Source organism: Scyliorhinus canicula, chromosome 21, assembly GCF_902713615.1.
Source record: "Scyliorhinus canicula chromosome 21, sScyCan1.1, whole genome shotgun sequence".
Taxonomy (NCBI): Eukaryota; Metazoa; Chordata; class Chondrichthyes; order Carcharhiniformes; family Scyliorhinidae; genus Scyliorhinus; species Scyliorhinus canicula.
Genome location: NC_052166.1, coordinates 16287801 through 16300085, shown reverse-complemented (window position 1 = coordinate 16300085; position 12285 = coordinate 16287801). Strand labels below are relative to the sequence as shown.

The following is a 12285-nucleotide window of genomic DNA, read 5'->3' as shown; positions in this document are numbered from 1 at the left end:
ACTTAGAAGAGATAATTGCTTTCCGGGAGGAATTCAAACCTGCTATTTTGGAAAGGAAACAAGAGTACCCATCCCAAGTCTTAAAGACAGTCAGAGTGCCGTGTGCTGGGCCACACCTTTGGAAAGGGGGTTCTGGTTGTTACTTGGATCTTGTTATTAAATTGGAACAGTAAAGGGGGGATTCATTAAGGGTTATACATAGATTACTGTAGCTGTGTGGGGTATTTATTTTTGTAGTTGATAATCATTCTTACCGTGTGTGTTTGTACAAATGTTAGCTAAATTCATAGAATAAGCTTGTTTTTTTGATCAAAAGTGCCTGACCTCTGTTAAGTAACACGTGAAAGGTAGGTTCTTATGCTCATCAGAAACAAAATCAATAAACTGTTGTAGGCTAGGTGAACTCCATGATATACTTTGGAGTTTTCTAAACCCTGTCCAATACCACTAAGAATAATGGTTTATATTTCTGTAAAAGGATCAGCTCACATATAAATAATGGTTTATATTGCTGTAAAAGGATCAGCTCACATTCAACCTGAAACTCAGAAGCATTTCTTGCAGAATGCTCCCAATAGGATCTGCCTGCCACTTACACGGGTGAAGGTTCTCGGTCACTGTTACGTTTTTCAATGCGACGGAGTAATTCTCTGTTTGGAAGCAGTGTAAAATCTCACACTCAGTCTGATTGGTCAGTGATACGTTTTTTAGAACCTAGCGATGAAGAGAAAGATATGAGTCCGACACAACTGGGCAGTATTGTGAGATTTAATAATAAGCTGTCAGCCTGTTGCAGTAGAGATCACTATCACTTGTGTTTCAGAGTAATGGGTTTAAACTGGTGCAAACTTTAAGTGCACAAGTAGTGCAGTTCATTCAGTCTGTTGCACTGTCGAGTGTCAGCACTGAGGGAGAACTGCACCGTCAGAGGGTCAGTACTGAGGGAGTGCTGCACTGTCAGAGGGTCAGTACTGAGGGAGTGCCGCAATGTCAGAGGGTCAGTACTGAGGGAGAACTGCACTGTCAGAGGGTCAAGACTGAGGGAGTGCTGCACTGTCGGAGGGTTAGTACTGAGGGAGAACTGCACTGTCAGAGGGTCAGTACTGAGGGAGTGCTGCACTGTCAGAGGATCAGTATTGAGGGAGTGCTGCACTGTCAGACGGTTAGTACTGAGGGAGCGCTGCAGTGTCAGAGGGTCAGTACTGAGGGAGTGCTGCACTGTCAGAGGGTCGGTACTGAGGGAGTGCCGCACTGTCAGAGGGTCAGTACTGAGGGATTCCTGCACTGTCAGAGGGTCAGTACTGAGGGAGTGCTGCACTGTCAGAGGGTCAGTACTGAGGGAGTGCTGCAGTGTCAGAGGGTCAGTACTGAGGGAGAACTGCACTGTCAGAGGGTCAGTACTGAGGGAGTGCTGCACTGTCAGAGGGTCAGTACTGAGGGAGTGCGGCACTGTCCGAGGGTCAGTACTGAGGGAGTGCTGCACTGTCAGAGGGTCAGTACTGAGGGAGTGTTGCACTGTCAGAGGGTCAGTACTCAGGGAGTGTTGCACTGTCAGAGGGTCAGTACTGATGGAGTGCTGCACTGCCGGAGGGTCAGTAATGAGGGATTCCTGCACTGTCATAGGGTCAGTACTGTGGGAGTGCTGCACTGTCAGAGGGTCAGTACTGAGGGACTTCTGCACTGTCAGAGGGTCAGTACTGAGGGAGTCCCACACTGTCAGAGGGTCAGTACTGAGGGAGCGCTGCAGTGTCAGAGGGTCAGTACTGAGGGAGCGCTGCTCTGTCAGAGGGTCAGTGCTGCACTGTCAGAGGGTCAGTACTGAGGGAGAGCTGCACTGTCAGAGGGTCAGTACTGAGGGAGTGCTGCACTGTCAGAGGGTCAGTACTGAGGGAGTGCTGCACTGTCAGAGGGTCAGTACTGAGGGAGTCCCACACTGTCAGAGGGTCAGTACTGAGGGGTACTGCACTGTTGAGAGTCAGTACTGAGGGAGTGCTGCACTGTCAGAGGGTCAGTACTGAGGTAGTGCTGCACTGTCAGAGGGTCAGTACTGATGGAGTGCTGCACTGCCAGAGGGTCAGTACTGAGGGAGTGCTGCACTGTCAGAGGGTCAGTACTGAGGGAGTGCTGCACTGTCAGAGGGTCAGTACTGAGGGAGTCCCGCACTGTCAGAGGGTCAGTACTGAGGGAGTGCTGCACTGTCAGAGGGTCAGTACTGATGGAGCACTGCACTGTCAGAGGGTCAGTACCGAGGGATTGCTGCACTGTCAGAGGGTCAGTACTGAGGGAGTGTTGTACTGTCAGAGGGTGAGTACTGATGGAGCACTGCACTGTCAGAGGGTCAGTACTGAGGGAGGGTCGCACTGTCAGAGGGTCAGTACTGAGGGAGTGCTGCACTGTCAGAGGGTCAGTACTGATGGAGTATTGCACTGTCAGAGGGTCAGTACTGAGTGAGTGTTGCACTGTCAGAGGGTCAGTACTGAGGGAGTGTCGCACTGTCAGAGGGTCAGTGCTGAGGGAGTGCTGCACTGTCAGAGGGTCAGTACTGAGGGAGTGCTGCATTGTCAGAGGGTCAGTACTGAGTGAATGCAGCACTGTCAGAGGGTCAGTACTGAGGGAGTGCTGCATTGTCAGAGGGTCAGTACTGAGTGAGCGCTGCACTGTCAGAGGGTCAGTACTGATGGAGCACTGCACTGTCAGAGGGTCAGTACTGATGGAGCACTGCACTGTCAGAGGGTCAGTACTGATGGAGCACTGCACTGTCAGAGGGTCAGTTCTGAGGTAGTGCTGCAATGTCAGAGGATTCACAATGAGGGAGTGCTGCATTGTTGGAGGAGCCATGCTGAGGGAGCGCTGCAGTGTTAAAGCAACAGTGTTGAGATTGCTGCCTGTCAATGGGTCGTACAGACTGAATATATGTGCTGCTCCTCACTTGAGTATTCATGGGCACACAAATGAGAGGCCGTAGCAAGTTCTGTCTCACCGTTATTTCTTTAAATTGGCACCATTTCTGGATGAGACTCCTGTTCCGGGCTCCTATATCTCCAGTTGCAATGGCTGAAATCACGGATTGATCCAACTGCAGAGCAAGAAATCATGTATCAGTTTCTCCATCTTTATTCACAGGCCCATGGGACAGAACTCAAAGAACAAAGAAGAACAAAGAAAATTACAGCACAGGAACAGGCCCTTCGGCCCTCCCAGCCTGCGCCGATCCAGAACTCAGAACAGAGAAAGGCACAAACTCCTTCTATCTGCAGTTATCTTAGAAAACCTCAGCCCATTACAGACGCATCTGCCAATGAAAACAGTGGTTAATCATAAACCAGCCCGGGAGAATATTGGATGTCACGTTCTTGTGCACTGGTCAAGAGGAATGATGCGCATCTAGTTGCGCATCAAGAGGAACATCTAGTTCTTGACTAGTTAAAATAAGTTATTACAAAACAAATGCGTGGTATTGGAATAAATATATTACAAACTACTAACACTAACTAATTATTCTAGAGCTACTGCAAAATATGTCTAACCACCAACACGACTTACTCCCAACTCCCCAAGGCACTGAGTCACATGGTAGGTTTACACTGCCACCTGCTGGTCAGAGGTCGTGTACATTATTATATACAAGATTTCTTATGCATATCATCACACTGGAGAGGGAGTGGAAGTATCCAGTCCTTGTGATCATGTTAGGATCAACAATGAAAGGAAGAGTAGACAAGAGGTCCTGTTAAATGTGTAAAATCTCAAAGGTTATAATGTCTTGATTATTCCCCAAGCCTAATGCAAATTGATAGAGGACTGAGTTGATTAGTGAGTTGAACAGGTAGCTAGGGAATAGCCACATGCTTAATTTCATGGGACACTGGAACATCTGTTGAGACAGAAAGCATGAGTACCTTGGGGCAGGCTCTTTCTGTGTTGTGAGCAGGGACCTAGCTGAATGGATAAATGCAGCATTGACAAGGACAAGAACTGCAAGCAAACAAATGGAGGCAGGCTCAGGCAGGAAAGTTAGTTGAAACAATAGCCAGCAAAGAAACAAGTTGGAGAGAGTAGAACAACAGTCCGCATGGATTGTAGTAGTTTTTAAAAAGGCTTACATCCTCAAGGACAATTAGGGATGGAAAGTAAATGACGGTCTTGCCAGCAATACTCACATCCCAAGGATGAATAAGAAGAGTGGCAGAATGTATAATTGCAGCGGTTCGGCAAACATGTCTGTTGGGGGATTTTGACTTGCAAATAGATTGGGAAAAGTAGACAAGCTCATGTCAGAAAGACAGCAAATTTCTAGAGCATGTTCTGCAACATTATTATTATTATATTGTGCCCCAGAATGAACTAAGGGCCACTTTAGATTTAGAAATGAGGAATGATCCAAGTTTAGTTAACAACCTAACAGTGAGTGAACATTTAACTAACACTGACTGTAGTTTGATTAAGTTCAGCACAGCGTTTGGAAAGGTGAAATAGTTACTTCGGTTTTATATTTAAACCTGCTTCAATGGGTTGAGGCAGAGATTTTCCACAATAAATGGTGAAAGATATTCAGGGGTACAATGAGAAAAAAAACCTGTGGAAGTTGTTTAAAAAGTAATTTATTAAGATACAGAACCGGTTTATATTCTAAGGGGTAAGATTCAACTTGTCGAAATAACCAACCTAAAGCTAAATATAGATACAACAAGACCAAAAACACAACACAGATCCTGGTATCTGTGACACAACGAACAACAAAAGATGATAAAACAGAGAGTAAGACCTAAAAAACAGAATATTCAAGATGTATCAAAACCATCACAAAACACTTCATAATTACGTTAGGAAAACAAGTCACCTTGTCAACGATAGTAAGGAAATTTAAAACAATTACTTTGCATCAGTACTGGCAGTAAAGGGAAAGATGAGTATTCCAGACATCCCAGGGAAACTAATATTAAATCATGTGTCAGGATAGATATAGGGGGGATGTCAGAGGTAGGTTCTTTACACAGAGTAGTGGGGGCATGGAATGCACTGCCTGTGGAAGTAGTTGAGTCGGAAACATTAGGGACCTTCAAGCGGCTATTGGATAGGTACATGGATTATGGTAGAATGATGGTGCAGATTAATTTGTTCTTAATCTAGGACAAAAGTTCGGCACAACATCATGCTGCATTTTCTATGTTCTATGTTCTATGATACCGGACCAGACCCCACCATTTGTTAGGACACCGGACAAGAATCCCTCTTAGTTAATTCCTCTACAACCCACGTATATGTAATGTTTCTCAATGGAATGGCCTCCAAATCTGCAGTAGCCGCATTAATTTTGGTCAACAAATACTGATTCCTAGTTTTCATCTTAGGAAGGGGTCCCATGCAATCAATTAGGAACCTCGTAAAAGTTTCCTAAATGCTGGAAAGGGTATTAAAAGGTGCTTGATTTATTACCGCTTGATGTTCCTCTATTACCTGACATGTGTGACATGTACAGCAAAATTGCACTGCATCCTTATGCAGTCAAGGGCAATAAAAATTTGTTATCCTTACTCCGATAAAACACCCTATTGGTACCTCATGCGCTACTCGCTAAATCTTCTTTCTACAACCTACTGGTAAGACAATTTGATGAACTTCTGTCCATTTCTCATCTGCCTGATTATATAAAGGTCTCCACTTCCTCATTAATACACTCTGGGATACATTCAGATTCTACGTCTGTGTATGCTTCCTGATACAACTGCTTTATCTCTGAATCTTTCTGTTATCATTCTACCAATTTTCCTGAACTAAAGCTATCTGCTTCATCCTCCACCTGCTCTTGTTCTTTACCAACCATCTGGTCAAAGATTGTTTCTGATAACTGAACCTCAGCCTCACTATCTTTACTCCTTGATTCCTCCTCCTCTTGTCTCAACCTGTGGCTTTGTGATCTTGTCACCATACAATCAGAAACACCCCAGAATATACTTCTTGCGACACCTCAGTTGTTTGGCATTCCATCGGCTTTTCAACCACAGTAGGCATCACTCCCACCTGCGATCCAGCTATATCATTACCCAGGATAAACTGTACCCCTGAAAAAGATAATTTCTCTATTACTCCTATCACCACTTCACCACTTTTCACCGGACTATCGAACCTTACCTTACATAATGGAATACGACTCACTTCACCAGTAATCTTATATATTACCACTTTTTCCGGCAATGTTTCTTCTGAACTATATATACTCTTATAGAACATAGAACATAGAACAGTACAGCACAGAACAGGCCCTTCGGCCCTCGATGTTGTGCCGAACAATGATCACCCCACTTAAACCCACGTAACCCGTATACCCATAAACCAACAATCCCCCCATTAACTTTACACTACGGGCAATTTAGCATGGCCAATCCACCTAACCCGCACATCTTTGGACTGTGGGAGGAAACCGGAGCACCCGGAGGAAACCCACGCACACACGGGGAGGACGTGCAGACTCCACACAGACAGTGACCCAGCCGGGAATCGAACCTGGGACCCTGGAGCTGTGAAGCATTGATGCTAACCACCATGCTACCGTGAATTAAAGATTGGCTTGCTCCTGTATCTCTTAAGAACTTAACCTCCTTACGTACGCCACCTTGTACACATAACCAAATCTTACCCTCACAAAAAAAATCTTTAAAAAGTTCTGACACCTTCTTATTTACCAATATCTGAATCAGCTGTTCACTCCGTTGCACATCTTCAGCTCCAACCATGCTTTTTTTCTTCCACATTAATAAACCCCACTGGTTTATCCTGTTTTAAAGATTCTGCGTTCCGGATACTTTTCTTAAAAAACTGACACTTCAATTTTGTGTGTCCAACCTTATTACAATTAAAACATTTAAGCTTTCTTATCTCTCTACACTATCATCGCTTCCCTTTTTTAACCTGAGATAAAATCTCCTTAATATCTCCCGGAGAGCTCCTTTACCTTGACCGCCTTTCAATTTCTCATAGCTCCCATTTCTATCCTGTACATATTGAAATTGATGTTGAAAACATGACTTTACTTTGTGAACCAATTCAAAATCATCTGCCATTTCTGCTGCCAGTCTAGCAGTTTTAACTCTTTCCTCTTCCGCGAGTTCTCAGTACTATGGGAAGTGAATCTTTAAATTCCTACAAAATCATTTCCTTAAGAGCATCATACATTTGGTCTATTTTTAATTATCTTATCAACCTAGCAACATTATTTTTTTCTTTCAAATTCTACATATATCTGACCTGACTATTTCATTAGATTTCTAAATTGCTGTCTAAAGGCTTCTGACACTAGTTCATGTGCACTTAAAATGGCTTTTCTCATCTCATCATAATTCCTAGGTACCTCCTCTGATAATGATACAGACACTTCACTAACTCTACCTACCTACTTCATTTGAACCAACAATTCCCAAATGGTTTTTGGTCAATTCAATTGTGTAGCTACTTTCTCAAATGAGATAAAAATAGGGTTTTCATATCTTTCTCGTCAAACCTTGGCAGTGCGTGTACACATTTATACATATCCCCACTTGGCTTTTCACTAAGTGGGGTTGCTCCTCCTTCTAGTTGTTCCTCAACATCTGCATTTAACTGCAACATTTTAAGCTTATAATCTCTTTGCATTCATTATCAGAAGTTCAAAATCTCTCTTCTTGTATGGTTCCTCCGTTATTGCCACTGTCTTCTTTTCCTTATCTTCTGCCTTTGTCTCTCTTTCTTTTCCCTTTTTAATCCCTTGCTAATCTTTCCATTTCCAGATCAAGTTTCCCATTTCAATTTCCTTTTGAGAAGCTCTTTATGTTTCTTGCATTTCTAATTGTTTCATTTGTAATTGAATTTTAGCTAATTCTAATGATTCAGACTGTGTCTCTGGCAAATTTAAATGTGAAGCTATTGCTTGAATTACCTCCACCTCCTTCACCTCTTCAAGTAAAGTCAATTGCAGCTCAACTGCCAAGTGTTTTAACCACCCTTTGTAAACCAACTAGAGGGACCTCTTCCACATCCAGGAAACACTTAGCCACTGAAAGAGTCATGTTACCAGTCACTCCCTATTTAAACTGAGAAGAGTATCAACATCTGATAGAAAGCACCAGTTCCTCACACACACTGTCTTTAAGTTCAATCATTCCAAGACAAACTAAGAATTATACTTTTTAATCTCAGTAAAGAGCCCCCAATTTTTTTAGGATACTGGACAAGAACTCCAAACATTTTTCTATTTGTAAAACTATGAGGAAATGATGCGTCACCCGTGGAACGATGACTGACAAATGGGTATTTTTAAAACACCAAATTAGCATCAAAGAAAATAACTTAACAATTAAACAATTAATCAGTTCTTAAACACAGGGGAAAAGCTTAAACTTCATGCGACTAACTCCAATTAAGAAACCCAATGCAGATCAAATGTCACTTATAAATAAAGTGAACAAATTGTGTAAAGTCCTTTGGCAAGGCAGACCCTTTCAGAAGCAACACCAGGAGTACACTTCTGCTTAATCTAGAGTTGAGAGGACTGCTTATGAGGAGAGACTAAGTGGACTGGGACTATACTCATTGGAATTTCAAACAATGAGGGGGATTGTATAGAAACATATAAAATTATGAAGGGAATAGATAAGATAGGAGCAGGGAGGTTGTTTCCACTGGCGGGCAAACTAGAACTAGGGGGCATAGCCTCAAAATAAGGGGAACCAGATGTAGGACTGAGTTGAGGAGGAACTACTTCATCCAAAGTAAATCTGTGTAATTCCCTGCCATGTGAAGCAGTTGAGGCGACCTTGTTGAATGTTTTTAAGGCAAAGATAGATAGATTTTTGAACAGTAAAGGAATTAAGGGTTATGCTGAGTGGAGCTGTGGCCATAAAAAGATCAGCCATGATCTTATTGAATGTTGGAGCAGGCTCGAGGGGCCAGATGGCCACTCCTGCTCCTAGTTCTTATGTTCTTATTTGGTAAAACTGCTGTTCAACCTAAAGTCCTTCTGTCAGGTGTCCTATAGCAAACTGCACTCAGACCTTGCTCCTCTCATCAATTACATAATCTGTATCCCACTAATAAGTCACATGACCTGCTTTGCTAAGGGTAAATACAGTTCCTCATAAAGTATCTACTCTCCAGGGAATCTCCAGCAATCATAACGATATCCCATTAGCCCATTACATGTAACCAAGTAAATGGTTATAATCAATCTTGCCCTCACATTTTACCACTTCTTAATTACACCTTTGGCAGACACAGTCTGGATACCTCAACCTAGGTTCTCTCATAACATTACTTCAATAGATAATCTAGGCTTTCAATAACATTACCGCCACAACTATAAAAAATAATATACAACAATTTCTATATTCATCACACATGGACTGCGCTCACCAAGAATTAGCATCAGCGAAGCAGATATGGGAGCAAGGAATGGAGACAAGGAGGATTGAGAGCAATGGGTAATGAGTGCTAAGGGAATATCATGTAGCGAGGGAATCACTCTCAAGTCTGATTCTGACTTGGAACGTTAAAACTGCAGCGCTATTTAAAAAGCCTAGTTTAACAGAAACCGCCTGATAGTGGCAATTAGGAACATAGCAAATGCTATGATGTCCTTCATTGCGAGCGGACTGGAGTACAGGACTTGATTTTAAATTCCACCAGTTACTGGGGTGCGATTTGTACCTATGTCCCTGGAAGAGTAGGCTGTGCCTCTGGATTATTAGTCAAGCGAAACTACACCACTGCCTCCCCAGTTGCAACGTGGGTGCACGCCACCAATCCATTCTGTACCCCCCATCCTGTGCAGTCGTAAAACCGGACAGGGGACAACAAGGCCTGATTGTGAGGAGGAATTCGTGCTAACTTGAGAATTCAGTGCAGGAGTTGAAGTTTTTTTTTTATACAAAATAAAACAAAAACTTCAGTTCTGAAAGAATGTCCCAAGGAATTCAAAATATTAAATTTGTTTCACTCTCTATTGAAGCTGCTAGACATTGAGGTTTTCCAGCATTTTCTGTTTGTATTTAACATTTCCATACCCGCAGTATTATCATTGAGATATAGAAAATTGGAGCAGGAGGAGGCCATTCAGCCCTTCGAGCCTGCTCCGCGATTAAATATAATCATGGCCGATTCTCTATCTAAACACCACAGTCTTGCACTCTCCCCATACCCCTTGACACCATTAGAGTCCAGAAATCTATCTATTTCCTTATTAAATATATTCAGTGACTTGGCCTTCACATCCTCCTGTAGTAGAGATTTCCACAGGTTCACCGTCCTCTGAGTTTCTCCTCATCTCAGTCCTAACTGGCCCGCCGCATATCCTAATCTGTGACCCATTGTTCTAGACCCCCCCCCCGAGCCAGAGGAAGCATCATACCAACATCCAATCTGTCCAGCCCTGTCAGAATTAGATCCCCTCTCATTCTTCTATATTCTAGTGAATACAGGCCCAATCGACCAAAATCTGCTCATCCGGCAATCCTGTTAAACTGAGGAATCAAAGTGGTAAACCTTTGTTACACTCCCCCAGTGGTAAGTATATTCTTTCTTAGATAAGGAGACCAAGATTCCCACAATATTCCAGATGTGGTCTCACCAAGGCCTTGAACAGCTGTAGTAAGACATCCTTGCTCCTGTACTCAAGCCCGTTTGCAATGAAAGCCGACATAGCATTTGTCTTTCCAACTGTTTGCTGTACCTGAATGCTTGCTTTCAGTGACTGGTGAACTATGACACCCATATTCCTTTGTCCATCAACATTTCCCAATCTATCACCGTTTAAATAAAATGTTCAGATTTTATTGCTGCTTTTATGCCTCTTCTCAGCCTCCAGTGGCTGGTGAATGTTCAAAGTGAGCAGGTTGGTGATTGGTTGTTGAGTTTTAAAATGTTATCACTCTGAACAGGGGCAGTAATTTAAACTGGTACTGTGGAGATGTAAACATTTAATTAAATTTAGAGCTTAATTAGTTAAACTGTAATACTCCACAGGAGGCAGGAGTCCCGTCACCACACCAATATTTATTTCCAATCACTAGATACAAGAGCAGCTCCAAACAGTGCTGCTGGCATTCCAGTCAACTTAAAACTGGCTCACAAAGCCTACACAGGTGCTTATATGGGCCCCCTCAATGAGCTATCATTGAGGGAGCTCATACTCCAATTGGCCAACTAATAATGCTAATTGGAGGTGGTCATTACACCACTCCCCCCCAAGGTCCGAGGAATTCCTGCCAGCTGGCATTCCTCTGAGCTTCCTCCTGCTCCTCATGTCCAGGTCTGTCACCTCTGTGTCATCCGACGGGTCATTCTCCGACTTGGGTGGGGTGTACCTTATAGGTGCCCGTCTTTTTCTTGACGACCTCCTTGGAAGTTGTTCTTCCTCCTCCTCGGGGAGAGGTGTCGCAGCGGCCTCGTCGAACGTGTCCATCTCCGACTCTGATGACTGGATGACGGGGTCTGGAGAAATTGCTCGGGGCTGGGGATCCTTTCCGTCTGGGCTGTCCCAGCTTGAGGCAGTCCTGCTTCGCCTGCCTCCAGGTGCGGTTCCGCTGCCCTTATTTGGTCTAGGTGTTTCTTCAGCACCTTACCTCCTACCAAAACTTCATAGGATATGGGCCCTGTTTGGGACTCTACCGTGCCTTTGACCCACATTAGTCCATTCCCATAATTCTTGACCCAAACCGGTGCCCCCACCTGGAAATGTCTCTGTGCCGACTATTATCATGCCCCCTGCGTTGGACCTCCTGTTGTTTCTCCACTTTCCCCGTTAAATTTGGGAAAAGGAGACTCAGCCTCGTTCGCAGCCGCCTTCCCATTAAGAGTTCAGCTGGCAGTATGCCCGTTGTGGAATGCGGTGTGGTCCTGTAATCAAACAGCCAGCGGAGAGCTTTGTGTCTATTGACGCTGCTCAAGGCTGCTTCTTGAGTCCCGCTTTTAGTGTCTGGACCACTCTCTCTGCCAGGCCGTTGGTCGCTGGATGGTAAGGGGCCGTTTTCATGTGACGGACTCTTTTTTCTTTTAGGAATTTTCCAAATTCCCCACTTGTGAATGCCGTCCCATTGTCCACACCAATACCTCCGGAAGTCCATGTGTTGCAAACAAGGCCCTGAGCTTTTCGATTGTCGATGCTGTGCTTGCCGTGTTACATGGTGGACGTCCAAACATTTGGAGTGGGGGTCCACTATCACCAAAAACATTGAGCCCATGAAAGGCCCGGCGTGGTCAATATGCAGGCGGGTCCATGGTCTGCCTGGCCATTCCCACGGGTGCAATGGCGCAGCT

General features: G+C 44.1%; 1 protein-coding gene across 1 annotated transcript in view; it reads right to left on the bottom strand.

Annotated features, from left to right (window-relative positions):
• Positions 1–12285, bottom strand: part of LOC119955612 (sodium-dependent phosphate transport protein 2C-like) — a 150966-nt gene that overhangs the window by 76379 nt on the left and 62302 nt on the right. Inside the window, exons 8-9 of the mRNA XM_038782010.1 lie at positions 2981–3076; positions 597–714 (exon numbers count right to left, since the gene is read on the bottom strand). Coding sequence (XP_038637938.1) covers positions 597–714; positions 2981–3076 — 214 coding nt within the window. The remainder of the gene's footprint in view (positions 1–596; positions 715–2980; positions 3077–12285) is intronic.